This window comes from Hirsutella rhossiliensis (genome assembly GCF_020360975.1).
Source record: "Hirsutella rhossiliensis strain HR02 chromosome Unknown scaffold00004, whole genome shotgun sequence".
NCBI classification, from domain to species: Eukaryota; Fungi; Ascomycota; class Sordariomycetes; order Hypocreales; family Ophiocordycipitaceae; genus Hirsutella; species Hirsutella rhossiliensis.
This window is the reverse complement of record NW_025408670.1, coordinates 3853667-3867922: the sequence shown is the minus strand read 5'-3', so window position 1 is coordinate 3867922 and position 14256 is coordinate 3853667. Positions and strand designations below refer to the sequence as shown.

The window sequence follows — 14256 nt, the reverse complement described above, 5'->3', positions numbered from 1 at the left end:
GGTTTCGGTGAGCCTTTAGTAGCACATGGCCCACCGAGGCCCCACATCCACACCTGGTAAGCTACATGATGGCTCACGGCGAATTTTCCCCCCAGCACCAGCGCGTCTACTCCGTCAACATGAAGGTCCCGACGCGATTGAGCCTTCGTCTGCTGCCGCAGGCCCTCAAAGGATCCACGCATGCACGCCTGATCCACTCCAGCGCTGCACAGGCGGCCAATGTCGTCCCCGTTGTCGGGACTGGACCACCGCCTGAGCCGCCGACTCCTGCCACCAGGCCCTTCAACGATAGGATTGAGCGCCGCAAACGGCAGGCTGAGCTGCTCAAGGCGACAAAGGTGATTCGGAATGCAAAGGATGGCAAGTCGACGACGTTGAGTGGGAGGTTTTGGAAAGACGTCAGTGTCAAGGAAGTCAATGGTGAGCCTCCCTTTACCCTTACTGATGCGACATTGGGGAGAGAGGAGCTGCAGTTCATGTTGATGCCGACAGTCTACAAGGTGCGTTGGAGGTCCATCTTGACACCAGACCACTACGACACCCCCAAACAAAGGAAATCGTTCGACTCCCAACCTCCAAACCGAACCTCGCCACCGCCCTCGCCCTCGAATGGGACACCCTAACATCAGCACGTCAATCCACGAAGCAGCACCTCATACCCCTGACGAGTCTCGTCTGCCGCGCTCTCGACATCGCAGACGACGACGCATCGGGCGCTGCAAAAATCCGCAGAGACGTAACCGCCTCGGTTCTGAGATACTTGGATACGGACTCACTGCTATGCTGGGCGCCTCCTGCCGGCCCACACGATCTGCGCAACGACGCCGGGGAATGTCTACGGGACGTACAGAAAAGAGCGGCGGCGGAGACGGTGTCGTTCCTGACGACCCACGTCTGGGCTGGCGTCAAGATCGAGCCGGTACTAGACGGGCATGCTATTGTGCCGCGGCAGCAGCCCGAGGGAGTGCGCGAGATTGTGCAAGGATGGGTCGAGGGCCTCGATGCGTGGGAAATTGTCGGGTTGGAGAGGGCCGTGCTGGCGGGCAAGAGCCTCATCGCGGCTGCAAGGCTCGTCGCCGAGTGGAGCGAGGGCCCTTCGGGAAAGCGCAACGTCAGCCGCAAGAACCGATTTGGCATCCAAGAGGCTGCTAGAGCCGCAAGCCTCGAAGTCGATTGGCAGATTACGCAATGGGGAGAGGTCGAGGACACCCATGACGTGCAAAAGGAGGATCTACGGAGGCAGCTTGGGAGTGTGGTGCTGTTGGTCTCGGGGACTGGCCAGGCAGCCTAGATGAGACTTGCCTATCCATGCGGATTGGATCATCAAGACGGATCGAGCGGTCGATACCCGCACGTCATGAATGGGAAAGCACGAAGACAACGTGCATCCCATGTGCGAGGGGAGATTCCCTACAGTAACACGCTCAACGCTTCGATCCCAGTTTATGACCCCCGACATGTACGTACGTAAACCCAGCTCAGGTGTTTCCAAAAGATTGGCGCCGCCGTCCAAGTGTTACAAAGAGAGTCGCTGTCTCAAGGCCTGCCAGGAGCGTGTCACGTAGTAGATGGGCCAGCGGACATCGAACGGAGGATTCTTGGCGGCGAGCGAGACGCTGATGAAAGAGACGAAGAGGCCTATCCACAAGATCTTGAGTGTCCTGCGCAATAACTGCCGACGCGTGACGTTGGGCGTCATCTTAGGTTTCCAAAGTCAGTTAGTGCATCGTCACAGGGCAAGGAGTGGGAGACGAGGGCACATACCGTGTAAGACCAATCTCGGTAGACGGGGAAGAGGCACTTGTACCAGTAGTGGCCCTGCGAGTGAGGATATGTCATGGCGTTCCACTTCTTGCCGTCGGGTCCCTCCTTGGTGTACCAGCTGCGGCAGCCTCCCCACCATACAGTCTTTTGCAGGTTCTGCTGCAGCTGCTGCGAGTAGCGCTCCTCGGCCTCGCGCTTGATCTCGACGACGGTGGCGTCGCCGTCGATGACGGGCTTGATGACGCGGAGGGAGTAGTTGATGGCGTTTTCAATAGCCATGATGGTGGATGTGTGACCCGTGGCCGTGTTGGGTCCTGTCAGTTGTGGCATCAGTGCTGCTCGAGCATACAGTCATCCAGAACGCAGCCCCGTGGCTCACCCAAGATCATGAAAAAGTTTGGAAATTCGTTGAGGGCGCAGCAGTTGTATGCCTCGGGCCCGTCAAAGGAGGACCAGTGCTGGTCCAAAGTGACGCCGTCGCGGCCAACGACTTGGATGCCCGGCAAGAACTGATTGGTGGCATAGCCGTTGGCCAGTACGATGACGTCCGTCTCGGTCATGATGCCGCTCTTGGTGCGGACGGCGTCCGGCAGCACCTCGACGATGGGGTCGTCGGTGAGGGTGATGTTGGGCTCATGCAGGGCCGCCAAGTAGCCCGGGTCGAAGATGCGGCGCTTGCAGCCAATCTCGAATTCCGGGACGAGAAGCTTGTGGTACTTTTGGGGCGCCGTCTTGCGCATGTAGCTGGCGATCTGGGCCTCGCGGCGGACGCGGAACCGAGCGCCGGCGTTCGTCATGTAGAAGCTTCGCAGTTCGTCCTCGGCAATGCAAAAGACGATGAAGCGCACAAAGGCCATGAAGCCCGGGACATGGCCAAAGAGCCACTGGATCGTCTTGGTATGGGGGACGTCGACGGGCGGGATGATCCAGTGCTTGGAGCGGATATACTGCGTCAGGTGCTCGGTCTTGTCGAGGATGCTGGGCACAACCTGCGTCGCGGTGCATCCGTTGCCGACGACGGCCACGCGCTTGCCCCGGAGGTCGACGTCATGCCTCCACCGCGCCGCATGAAAGACGGGGCCGCGGAACGAGTCGATGCCCGGCATATCGGGCTCGCGCGGCTTGGAGAGGGCGCCGGCGCCGGTGAAGAGGAACTGGCACTCGTGCAGCGAGACGGTGCCGTCGTCGGTGCTTCGAATGTGCAGACGCCAGCGGCGCGAGTGCTGCAGCCACTCGCAGCGAATCACGTCGGCGCCGAAAGTCATCTTGGCCGGCAGGTCATGGTCGTCAGCCACCTTTTTGAGGTAGGCCCAGAGCTCGCGGGCCGAGGGGAGCACGCGGGTCCAATTCGGGTTGGGCGCAAAGGAGAAGCTGTATAATATGCTGGGCACGTCGCAAGCGCATCCTGCATGGCTTCCATGTCAGGATACAAGGTCGAGGGAGGGAGGAGAAGGGGGTTTTTTGGTCCTACCCGGGTATGTGTTGACGAACCACGTTCCGCCCAGGTCGCTGTGGCGCTCAAAGAAGCGAACGTCGGTGATGCCGTACCATCTCTTGAGCGTCGCGCCGAGTCCAATGGCAGAGAAGCCGGAGCCGATGCAGGCAAACTGGCTGTAGCTGATGTTGTGCTTCTCGGCGAGGGGGGCCATGGTTGGTGATGATTGGGTTGGCGCTGCAAGGATCATGGATAGGCGTACAGGGAACGTTTGGAGAGCATCAGAAAAGGCGATTTATGAGGCGGATGTTTGTACAGTATATGCATGTATGTATGAGCAGCGCCTGGAGTTAATGCCTCGGCTCACGAACGGCAGGGTAGAAAGAACCCGGGAACGGACAAGTTCAGGACACGGCAACGGCCGCTAAATTGGACCGGTTGCGACACCAATGATACCACGCGAGAGGAGGCCGAGGGATCATGTGGGTCCCGCCGTCGTCGTGGCCCTTCATGCCAGCCAATTGCCGAAGAGTAAAGGCCCGTTGGCTTCAGAGATCTCCTGGCATCCAGGTCCTCGGAACTTGATGCCGAATCGCCAATCCGTCAGCGATATCCGAGGCAATCGACGCAGCGCCTATCACCGGTGCTGAAGCAAAGGTACCCCGGTTGAGTCAGCATCGAATAGCCCGGGCTCGGTGAGGAGCCGTCTGGCCCACGTCGCGCTTGGTCGAGGAACCGTCGAGGTAAAGAACAGACAAAGGCATGAAGTCGACGATGCGTCTGGCAGCAAATGCAATGCAGTGAGACTAGTCGACTAGTGAGGCTCGTTCAATTACAAGCGGAACGGACCAACAGCTCCTCAGGCTTCAATGGAGAAGGCGCGCTGACTACAGCCCCGATTGCTGCATGGGCCGGCCCGTCGTCACCAAACGTCATCCCACAAGCATCTCGTCAATCTCACGCTTCCACGCTCGGCGCCACCACGACAATGTCTCCCAGAGCACCGGCGTCCAGATTCCCAACTCCAATCTCGCGAATGCCCCCCGTCTTGTCGTCGAGCTGTTGCCGTCCTTTGAAGTCGAGATTCAGCCCCAGCGATCGCTCCCGCACCAGTCGGAACAGCCACTCCGGCCCGCCTCGCTAGGTAGACGACGTCAGCTCCGGCGCGCACACTGAACACCGGGCCTCTTACCAGCACCGCAAACCACTTCACGAGCAGGGGCAGGTATATCGTGCTGCCGTATCCGCTGTACACGGCCTCCACCAGCCTCTCGCCCACGTCGTCGGCGTCGAGAAGCGGCATCGCCCGTTTCCATCCGTCGCAAGAGCCGCTGAAAATGGGCGTCTGGATGAAGCCGAAGACGCCCAGCGTCAGACGCACTCTTGGTGCCCTTTGGCACGCCTTGAGCTCCAGCTGAAGTCCCTACGACCCCTATTCGTCAGCCTCGACCTTGTCATGGCTCGGCAGCGGCGGGGCATTCTATCAAGACGCACCTCGTGCAAAGTCGCAAGACCCGCTTTGGTCGCTGAGTAGTCGACGAGGTTCGCCGCCGACACCAGTGCGCTCAACGAGCCAATGTTGACAATGTGCCCGTGGTCGCGCCGCACCATCTCGGGTAGAAACTCCTTGGCCAGCAGAAAGGGTGCAATCAGATTGGTCCGCATCGTAATCTCAACATCGGCAGGCTCGCCCTCCAGCACCGTGAATCCCCGGGCTAGCCCGGCGTTGTTGAACAAAACACTGGGGTGCCCGACTTCTTGTCTAACTCTCAGACATGTTGCCCTGAGAGCCGACGAGTCGCTGAGGTCGCACTGATACAGGTGGACGCGGGCGTCGGCGGGAAGCGTCCACTGGAGCGGCTGAAAGTCGATGACGACGATGCGCGTGCGGCAATTCCGCGCAATGAGCCGCTGCGTGATGCTCGCGCCGAGCCCGCTGCTGCCCCCCGTCACCACCACAATCTCGTCGTCCCAGTTCCACCTCGTGTCTCTGACCCAGTTGTTGGCGAACTGCTTGGTGAGATACTCGTTGGCGACAACGATGACGCTCGCCGTGGCGATGAGCCTTACCCGCGACCGCAGCTTGGCCGCTTGCCGCTTCGCAATGCGGGAGAGCAGCAGCGCAAAGACGGGCCGCCAATGCAGGCTGAGCGCCAGCGGAACCGCGATCTTGGGGTTGAGCAGCCAGCGGCGGACCGTGGCAGCCACAGCGTCTAACGTGATGCTCTTTCCAGACGACATTGTGGCTTGCGACTTTGAACCACCCTTCCCAAGGCTCGTCATATCAAATGGGTTGCCGGCTTGCGCTCCTCCACTGGCCGCGATTGATGCAACGGACCAACGGTGCAACGGTTCTGCCGCATCCCGCCCAGTGGATATCCGCCCGATCGAAATTACTTTCGTGGTGCGGAGTAAAGAATTATAACCTCGGCAAACCAATACCGTTACTGCTAATGTCTTATGAAACGCCGACGCCGACGGGAGTTTGGGTCTCCTGCCTCGAGGTCGAGACGGGAGCATGCCGCCTCGTAGCTCCGTCAGATGAGTCGCTGACTGGACAACTAGACACCGCCGCGATTCCCACATGCAGAATACTCAAATCTCAAGAGGATCTTGCATTTTACCGCCGTTCATGTTGCCAACACTGTCGTTCGTCGAGACCATGAGTCCTGGCGGCTTACCCGCCCCGCGCATGCGCACTTGAGCTGCCGATCAGGCTGCGGCTCGCTTCTCGAAAGAGCAAAGATGTGACTTATGCGTTGCAAATCCAGAGACGGCGTACAAGTCGGAGCACGGCTCCGAGAAGGACTGGGCAACCTCCGGTCGTGGTACCTGCGGTGCGGCCGTGCGCTGCGGGACTCTCAACCGTCTGTTGCGTGGACCCGAGCTGGCCGTCATCTTTGTTCTTCTATCGTGCCACATCCAAATGGAAGGATGGGCCGATCCGTCGACATTGGCGCTGACCGGGGGCGCTTACGGAGGTGTCAGGCGCCACATCCGGCTGCAGCCGGAGCTCCCCCGCAATCTGGCTTGCAGGCATAGCTGCGCATCAGCTTGGACCAATGGGGACACCGAGCGAGTCGAGGCTGCGTGCCGTTTCCATTTGAAACCGGAAGATGGGCTTCTTGGTGGATCGGCGCGTCAAGACAGGTGAAGCTACGAGCCCGGGTGAAATAGCGAGTCTCTTCGACTCTGCTGGAAGCGATGTCCGTACCAAGTTTAAGGCTTTTGCTGCTCAACCGAGTGTACGCGTCAAGATCCAGTTCAGGTAGATATTCTTTCATGTAACGGAGCTGACGTCCTGACACGAAGCCCGGTCTACCGCTTCGTCTCGTCGGCACCGAGCAGACGACATTCCAGCTTGCATGATGAACCGGTGCTGACAGTGCCGCGGCCCCTGGACCCCACGTGGCTGCACCCCTGCCTCTACGGAACAAAAGACGAAAGAAAAGCGTCACTCTGCAGTTGTGGTTCGAGAATAGGTCAGCCCCCATCGGAGGCCATCCGTGTCCGCTCGGAGGCCAGGTTTCGCCGTGGCTCCTGCTTCACCGCCATCAGCCATGGGAGATATATATCTTGACAGTGAAAGCTCGAAAAGAGGCAAGAGAAGACGAGGCGTGTCCCTTGGCAGTAGCAGTCGAACCAAGACAGCCGCCCAGTCTGTGTGACCCGTCCAACAGCGACTCCCCCTCCTCCCTGGACGCCGTGTACTCGTTGAGGCTTCGTCTGCTCGCTCGGTCTGACAAGCTTCAGTTTCCGTGTTCTTGGAACTACGCTCTGACTTCGGAGAACAAAGTAAGAAGCCATGGCCGCCACCGGGCAGACCTTTGGCTCTCCACTGGCTTCGGTAGACGACGCCATGTCTGGCACGGCCAATGCCACCAGCGCCGAGGGCGGCCTCCTGTCGGCTGCCGTGGCCGGGTTCCAGCATGCACCGATTCGCTATACCCTCTCTACCCTCTTTCTCACATTTCTCTTCTATCTCTACAAAATGTCTATCCCCGAAGTGGACGGCAAGGAGCCGCCGCTCATGCTGCCGCGAATACCCTTCATAGGCCACCTGATTGGCCTCGTCCGGAACCAGTCTCAATACTATACCAATCTTCAGTAAGTACAATATGGCGGCAGACGGCTGTCCGAGAGACTGTAAGAGCGTGGCTGACATGAAACTGTAGCAAGAAAACGGGCGCCCCCATCGCCACACTCCCCATGCTGGGTGGAAAGACGTACGCCATCTGGGACCCGGCGCTGGTGCAGTCGGCGCTGCGGCAGAAGACACTCAGCTTCGAGCCCTTTGCCGTCGACTTCCTGCAGACGATGCTGGGGATGAAGGAGGAGTCGTACAACCGCTTCCGCGAGAAGCCTGAGATTGTTGTCGAGTTCTTTGACGCCCTCCACGTCACCGTCCGCGGCGAGCCGTTGCATCGGATGAATGCCAACGCCCTCAACTTCATCTCGTCTCGGCTGGACGCGATGAAGGGCGACGGGGAGGTCCGGGTGGACAATTTCTTCCTCTGGCTACGGGAGATTATGACGCTGGCGACGACAACGGCGCTGCTGGGCAAGAAGAATCCCCTGCTGCACGACCGGGAGCTGATTGACCACCTGTGGTAAGTACTCCTTGCTCTGCTGAACTCCTCTCTATTCCACCCTGGAATACAGAGTGTCCGGGCTCAGCTAACGTCTGCTAGGACGTGGGAGAATGCGCTGCCCAAGATGCTCATCACTCCGTGGCACCAGGTCACCAACGCCGACGCCTTCCGGTCTCGCGAGAAGCTGCAAAAGGCACTAGGCGAGTACTATTCCTCGCGGGGAGACCACGACGAGACGGTGGCGGCGGTGACGAGCGCGCGCTCGGCGGTGTTGCGCAAGCACGGCCTGCCGGACAGCGAAATTGGGCGATTCGAGGCCAGTCTGCTGCAGCTGGCGACGGGCAACACGATCCCGACGACGTTTTGGATGGTGGCCAACGTCTTCACGCGGCTCGACATCGTGGAGCGGCTGCGGGCCGAGCTGGAGCCGCTCATGCAGCGGCGCAACGGCGACGAGCAAGACGTGGTAAGCATCAACATCACGCGCTTCGACGAGGCGTGCCCGCTGCTCGTCAGCTGCTACCGCGAGTCGATCCGGCTATCCAACCACGCGCTGTGCGTGCGGCGCGTCATGGAGGAGACGGTCATCTCGGACGGGCGCGGCCAGTCGTACACGCTCAAGAAGGGCTCCGACGTGCAGATCCCCGCGGGCTTCACGCACCGGGACGAGGACGTATGGGGCTCGGGCGCGGCGGCGTACGAGGCGGACCGGTTCGTGGGCAACCAGGCGCGGCTGTCGGCGGCGGCGGAGAAGAGAAAACGGTCGGCCTATATCCCCTTTGGCGGCGGCAAGCACCTCTGCCCCGGGCGCAACTTTGCCTTTGCCGAGATCCTCGGCGCCTCGGCGGCGCTCATCCTCGCCTTTGACCTCTCGGCCGATGGGCGCGGGAGCCCCGTCCGCCTGCCGGACATGGCCACGACGACCATCATGGGCGGCGCGTCCAAGCCCGACAGGCTGGGCGAGGGCATGAGTCTTGTGATTAAGCGGCGGCCCGGGTGGGAGAAGGTCAAGTTTGAGTTTGAGGTTGTGGGGGGGAGTGAGCAGTCTTAGTTAGAGGACATGCTATTACACTCTCTGCTTCTATTATTGTTGGTTTCCCTTTACTAACATACGGAGTATTTCCTTGTTATTTCTCGTGGCCTTGGGTGTATTAAAATAAAATAACTGTGCCGACTCCCACCAGCGCATGGTATATTCGAAGCAGCAGTTGGGCAAAAGACAGCGAGCTGTCGGCAAATCAAGATCCGGCGATTGACGAATGATGAGGCCTGGTCACCAAACCGGTAATCCTGGTATTTTAGGGTATTCTGGGTGAGTCAAGATGTTCAGCATCACGACGCCTGTTTCTCCCTGTGTTTCTACCGGCGCATGCCCAATAACGCGCTGCTGCACCAAGTACAAACAGGGACTCGGACATGATTGGTCCTTGCAGCACTGCATCTTGTCGGCTTCGCGGGTGGAGGCGCAGCATCGAGCTTCGTCACGTCCGGCAAAAAGCGCCGACTCTTGATGACGGCGATGCGAGATGCGCCCAGCTCCAGGGGGTTCGCGCAGACGGGACGATGACTAGTCTAGAGGGGATTACGCGTACGAGGTCTCGGCATCCATTTCCACTTGTCCAGATGTAATCACTGTAAAGACACGCTTAGGAGAAGACGACGATCTTGGGTTCGTCCACGAAAACCTGCGTCACCCCGCGTCAGCAAACGAACGACGCTCACCCAGCCAACGAAGCCCGGGCGCTACGAGAGCTTGGCATGCGGATCGAAAACTGGGGTCGTACCGGCCGAGCAGGCAGTGCACGGCCAGAGTCAAAAAGGGGGCGCGCTCTGCTCACTTGTAACTACATGTTCTCCGAAGGGATGGCCAGAGCTGTGGCACCTTGTTGTCCCTGGACAGGACGGGTATTTGTCTCTGTTTCCCTGCCCGGCGGACCGGTCTGTACTCGGTGCAGGCGTGGGGGAGGCTTCAAGCGGCAGCGATGCTACTCCAACCCGGGTGGATAGGCGGCAAGCAGGAGAGGGCATCATGTTGGTTGGTCGGCCGGCCGTGGCTGTGCCGGTCCACAGTACACACGTTGTGCAAAGGCACACACATGTGCGTCAACAGGATGCATGTGTGTAAGCACGAGCAGCAGCTGTGCATACCTACGGACACCAAGTACACTGTCCCTGGCACAGGCAAGGGGTAAGATTAGAAGTAGCTGAGCTGTTTCTCCACGCCCGGCGAGGGAGGGATCATCAGGAGGAAAGACGACGACCAGCAGGATGAAAAGCAAGAAACGTCATCCCTGGCTTTGTCTTGGGCTGGACGCTGCGGCTCTGCTGCGCTGGGCGGCTTACGACAGACGCTGGGGGCTGCTGTCTTCGGGCATCAAGTAGTTGCCCATGCCCCGTGGGGGCTTGAAGAGGCTGTAAGAGCGGTTGGTAGAGTGCGAAGCAGGCAGCCAGGCTGCAGCGCGATACCCAACTGCATGCTATACATAGATCTCGCGCCTCTGTCATCATCACCACCACGGGCCTGGGGCAACACATGACAAGGGGCAGCGAGACGAGCCGCCAAGGAGAGACCGCCAAGGAGAGACCCGTGTCCCGGCCGAAGCCGCCACCTCGATTGGCCCTCGCCTCGTCCTTGCCGTGTCCCCCGCCCCCAGCCCTCGGTCCGGGGCAGGGCAGGGCGCGCGGGCTTGCATCTGCACCCAGTCAGTCCCCCACCCAAAGCAGTGCCCAGCGGCTGGCCGGTGCCGGGTTTTCCTTTTTCTGTGATTTTAATTATTCCATTGGAGGCCCTTCTCTCAGTGTAGCGAGGTATAAGAAAAAATGAGGGAAACCACCTCATCTCTTCGCCCTCCCGCCGTGGCGCACGGGTCCGATCTCGTGAGCAGATCCACGTACATACATGGTCGTTGCTTGAGTCCCCCGTCATCTTCCTAGCCGTTGTTGAATTGTCTTCCTTTCATGTCTGTTGAATTGTACATACGGTAGTTTCTTCGAGCTTGTCTTGCTTCTTCTCGTCCTCTCCTGAGCTCGCCCTCCATCCGAACGAATCGACGCCGGCCGTCTCCTTCCTCCCGACTTGTCCGTCGACGACGACGACTGTTTTTGCGCCGCTCCGTGTCACGATATAGAGAGAGGCAAAGAGAAGGACTCCAAAGGAGAGGGGAAACCGGCCCGCCTCCGCGATGCCGTCCCCGTTGGGCGCCGCGGCCGCGTTGCTTGCGTTGCTGGCGAGCCAGTCGCCGAGCCATTTTGCGCATGCGTCCTCGTCGTCTCCCTCGCCCGCAGACATATCGCCTATGATCGCCGGCTTCTCTGAGTTTGTCAGCGGAGAGGGCTTCCTCGCGGTGCCGGTCGGCACGGTGCAGCGGCCGCCGCGAGAGGCGAAATCGAAGGGCAAGAGGGCCGGCCAGGCATTTGAAAGCCAGCTGGAAAACAAGGACTTTTTCTATGCCACAGACGGTGAGTCTTGCCCCTTTCTAGAATTCGTCGGGACAGTGTCTGTTCCATCGTCCTCACCACATGCTTTTACCCCTGGGTAAATCACGTTGAAGACTCCATGGTGTTGTTGGTACGGTATATGCGGTGGTCCTCGTTCTAACCACTTGCAAGCCAACCCCCGCGGGGGCTTTCGGCTTGATGTGTGTCTCCAGTCAACATCGGATCGCCGCCTCAGCGCGTCACCGTCCTCGTCGACACGGGCTCGAGCGAGCTGTGGGTAAACCCAGACTGCCGCACGGCCCTGACGACGGCGCAGTCGCAGCAGTGCGTGGGCTTCGGGCGATACGATCCGGGCCAATCCCAGACGCCGCCCGACGGGCCCTTTGGCAAGGAGGTCATCAACTATGGCGACCCAAGCGACCAGACGACGCAGACGTCCGTCTCGATCCGCTACTACCGCGACACCATCACGCTGGGCAAGGCGAGCATCGCCAACCAGACGTTTGGCGTCGTCTCGGCCAGCCAGGGCCAGTCGCAGGGCATCCTGGGACTGGCACCGGCCCTCAAGGGCGGCGTCAACAGCGACAAGCCGTACAGCCTGGTGCTCAACACCATGGCCGCCCAGGGCGTCATCGCCAGCCGCGTCTTCTCGCTCGACCTGCGCCACTCGGCCGCCGACCAGGGGGCCGTCATCTACGGCGGCGTCGACCGCAGCAAGTTTGTGGGCCGGCTGGAGCGGCGGCCCGTGGTGCGCGGCGTTCAGGGCGAGTACCGGCTGGCCGTCGAGCTCAACACCGTGGGCGTGACGCTGTCGTCGAAGCCGCGCAGCTTCGACGTCGACGGCGAGGACGCCAATGTCATGCTCGACTCGGGCACCACCGTCTCGCGCATGCACTCCAACGTGGCGCTGCCCATCCTCGAGGCCCTCGACGCCCGCGACGACGGCGAGGGCTACTACAAGGTGCCCTGCTCCATGGCCCGCACCCGGGGCAGCGTCGACTTTGGCTTCGGCGGCAAGACGATCCGCGTGCCGCTGTCCGAGTTCATCCTCGACCTGACGGGCTCCTCGTCCGTCTGCTACGTCGGCCTCGTCCTGACGACGGACCAGCAGATTCTCGGCGACTCGGTTCTTCGCGCTGGGTATTTCGTCTTTGACTGGGACAACGAGGCCGTTCATGTCGCCCAGGCCGCCAACTGTGGGAAAGCCGACATCGTGGCCGTCGGCTCCGGGCCCGACGCCGTGCCCCGGGTTACAGGCAACTGCCGGGAGGACGACGCCCGGCCCACCGGAACCGACGAGGTAAGCTCCGCCTCTCTGTCTCATTCAAGGACCCCGTCACCATGGCGTTTCTTGGTGAGCTGGCTGACGATGAACCTGGACACAGCCGACGCGGACGAGACACAGCAATTACCCGACAGAGGCCTACACGACCGTCTACACCGTGACCTCGTGTCCCACCATCGATCCCTCGTGCAAGACGGGCGCCGTCGTCACGCAGACAATCAAGCCAGGCCCCTCGGGCATTGGAAGCGGCGGCGGCGACGACAACGCCGGCACGCGGGCCGGGGCAGCGCGCTGGCTGCCCGTCGTCATGGCCGCGCTGAGCCTGACGATGGTGTACGGCGGGGGTGTCTGGTGAGCGATCTGTTTTCTTTTTTGCTGTGCATATTTGTATACAGTCCGTTGTCCTGTATAGCGCATTATAGATGTCATGGTTGGCGGTGGTTTGTTTTGTTGTTTCCTCTCTTTGGCTCTCTCCCTTGGGAGACTTTTCCTATCTTCATTCGAGGGCCGAAAGGGGTCAGCCGCGTTTTATTGGTGCGCGCGCAGTTATACTCCCTACATGCGTGCATGCGTGCAAGCATATACATAACATAATACCTACGGGCGACTGTAGGTAAGTTCATATCAAACCCTAACTCGACTGTATGTTCTACCGTAAAACACAAAATTCGGGGGAGCCAACATTCCAGCGCGTACCCGCCTGTACCGTCCTCGGCTAGCTCAACGTATGTGTCAGCTGCCACCAGCACCTCCATGGCATATAGGGTCCCCTTCCAGGTCATCTGTTAGAGTGTCACTTCGCTTTTGCCTGCACAACCTAGTGTTTCCTCACAGTATGAAACTGTCAGAGCAGAGAAGGACTTATAATACCCGTTAATAACACCTCTAATGGGGTGCCCCTATTTTGCATGGTGTAGCGGTATTTCACCAGCTTGGCAGTAACACTTCTAAACTATAAGGTGTTAGCGAAATATCCTTAACGTTATTTATAAGCGTTCATTACTTGTCTCTATTATTAGCTAAGTAATTGGCCTGTTGGAAGCTATAACCGACTTTAAGGCTACCGCTGAGTTACTCACTCGGGGATTATAACTGTTCCTGCAAAGTCGCCTGAAGAGTATTAGCAAAGCCATCTGAGCCAACGAGAGCCCCATGGGTCCTATAGCCATCCATTCTACGGATTTAATTAAATCACATATAGCAATCTCATGATCCGGTACCGTGTTACTTGCCTCAATCGTGCCTCACGTCGGGTTACTCAGCGGACTGCATCCTCCCCCGAGTCCCCCCTCGCCCTCGACCCAAGTTATGACGCCGTCCACTTCTTCTCGAGACGATTTCCAATGCTCGAGCAGGAATGCTTGGATCTGCACCGGGCTGACCTTCATTTCAGGCGCCCGGTCAGCAAAACTCCCTGCAAACTTCTCAATGACGCGGAAGAGGGGACAGTGGAAGGTAGGCGACGCGAGGTCTCGGACTTTGCCTGTGACAAAATAGTCATGTTTCTATTTGCTGGAGGCCCTCGGGCGTAATATAATATTTGATACCGGCAAGGGGCTTTAGAATAGGCATAGATGCTGCAACATCCGAAGTCACCGTCTGGCACGCTGTGTATGCAGGCTAAGATCGGTTCCGCGACTATCCCTGGAGGCGAGAACGTTTGGAACTGCGCCGTCAAGGAGTAAATTGAAGACTTCTTCACAGTTGCCGGGGGGAAGTGTATTCGAAATACGAATTCCGAG

At 59.5% G+C, this 14256-nt stretch overlaps 5 protein-coding genes across 5 annotated transcripts; 3 read left to right on the top strand and 2 right to left on the bottom strand.

Annotated features, from left to right (window-relative positions):
• Positions 1–65: 65 nt before the first annotated feature.
• HRG_04680 (ATP12 chaperone protein) lies at positions 66–1291 on the top strand (the record flags this gene model as incomplete). Its single annotated transcript, XM_044863151.1, has 3 exons — positions 66–420; positions 501–892; positions 953–1291. The coding sequence occupies 3 exons, from the start codon at positions 66–68 to the stop codon at positions 1289–1291; spliced, it is 1086 nt and encodes a 361-aa protein (XP_044721765.1).
• Positions 1292–1516: 225 nt separating this feature from the next.
• Positions 1517–3413, bottom strand: HRG_04679 (l-lysine 6-monooxygenase (NADPH-requiring) domain-containing protein; the record flags this gene model as incomplete). Its single annotated transcript, XM_044863150.1, has 4 exons — positions 1517–1699; positions 1765–2078; positions 2144–3169; positions 3236–3413. The coding sequence occupies 4 exons, from the start codon at positions 3411–3413 to the stop codon at positions 1517–1519; spliced, it is 1701 nt and encodes a 566-aa protein (XP_044721764.1).
• A 743-nt stretch (positions 3414–4156) lies between these two features.
• Positions 4157–5440, bottom strand: HRG_04678 (short chain dehydrogenase domain-containing protein; the record flags this gene model as incomplete). The annotated part of the gene is made up of 3 exons (XM_044863149.1): positions 4157–4339; positions 4392–4622; positions 4694–5440. The coding sequence occupies 3 exons, from the start codon at positions 5438–5440 to the stop codon at positions 4157–4159; spliced, it is 1161 nt and encodes a 386-aa protein (XP_044721763.1).
• A 1564-nt stretch (positions 5441–7004) lies between these two features.
• Positions 7005–8842, top strand: HRG_04677 (cytochrome p450 domain-containing protein; the record flags this gene model as incomplete). The annotated part of the gene is made up of 3 exons (XM_044863148.1): positions 7005–7306; positions 7375–7809; positions 7891–8842. 3 exons carry the CDS (start codon positions 7005–7007, stop codon positions 8840–8842), a joined length of 1689 nt encoding a protein of 562 aa, XP_044721762.1.
• A 2131-nt stretch (positions 8843–10973) lies between these two features.
• HRG_04676 (eukaryotic aspartyl protease domain-containing protein) lies at positions 10974–12869 on the top strand (the record flags this gene model as incomplete). Its single annotated transcript, XM_044863147.1, has 3 exons — positions 10974–11250; positions 11442–12529; positions 12615–12869. The coding sequence occupies 3 exons, from the start codon at positions 10974–10976 to the stop codon at positions 12867–12869; spliced, it is 1620 nt and encodes a 539-aa protein (XP_044721761.1).
• Between the last annotated feature and the right edge of the window lie 1387 nt (positions 12870–14256).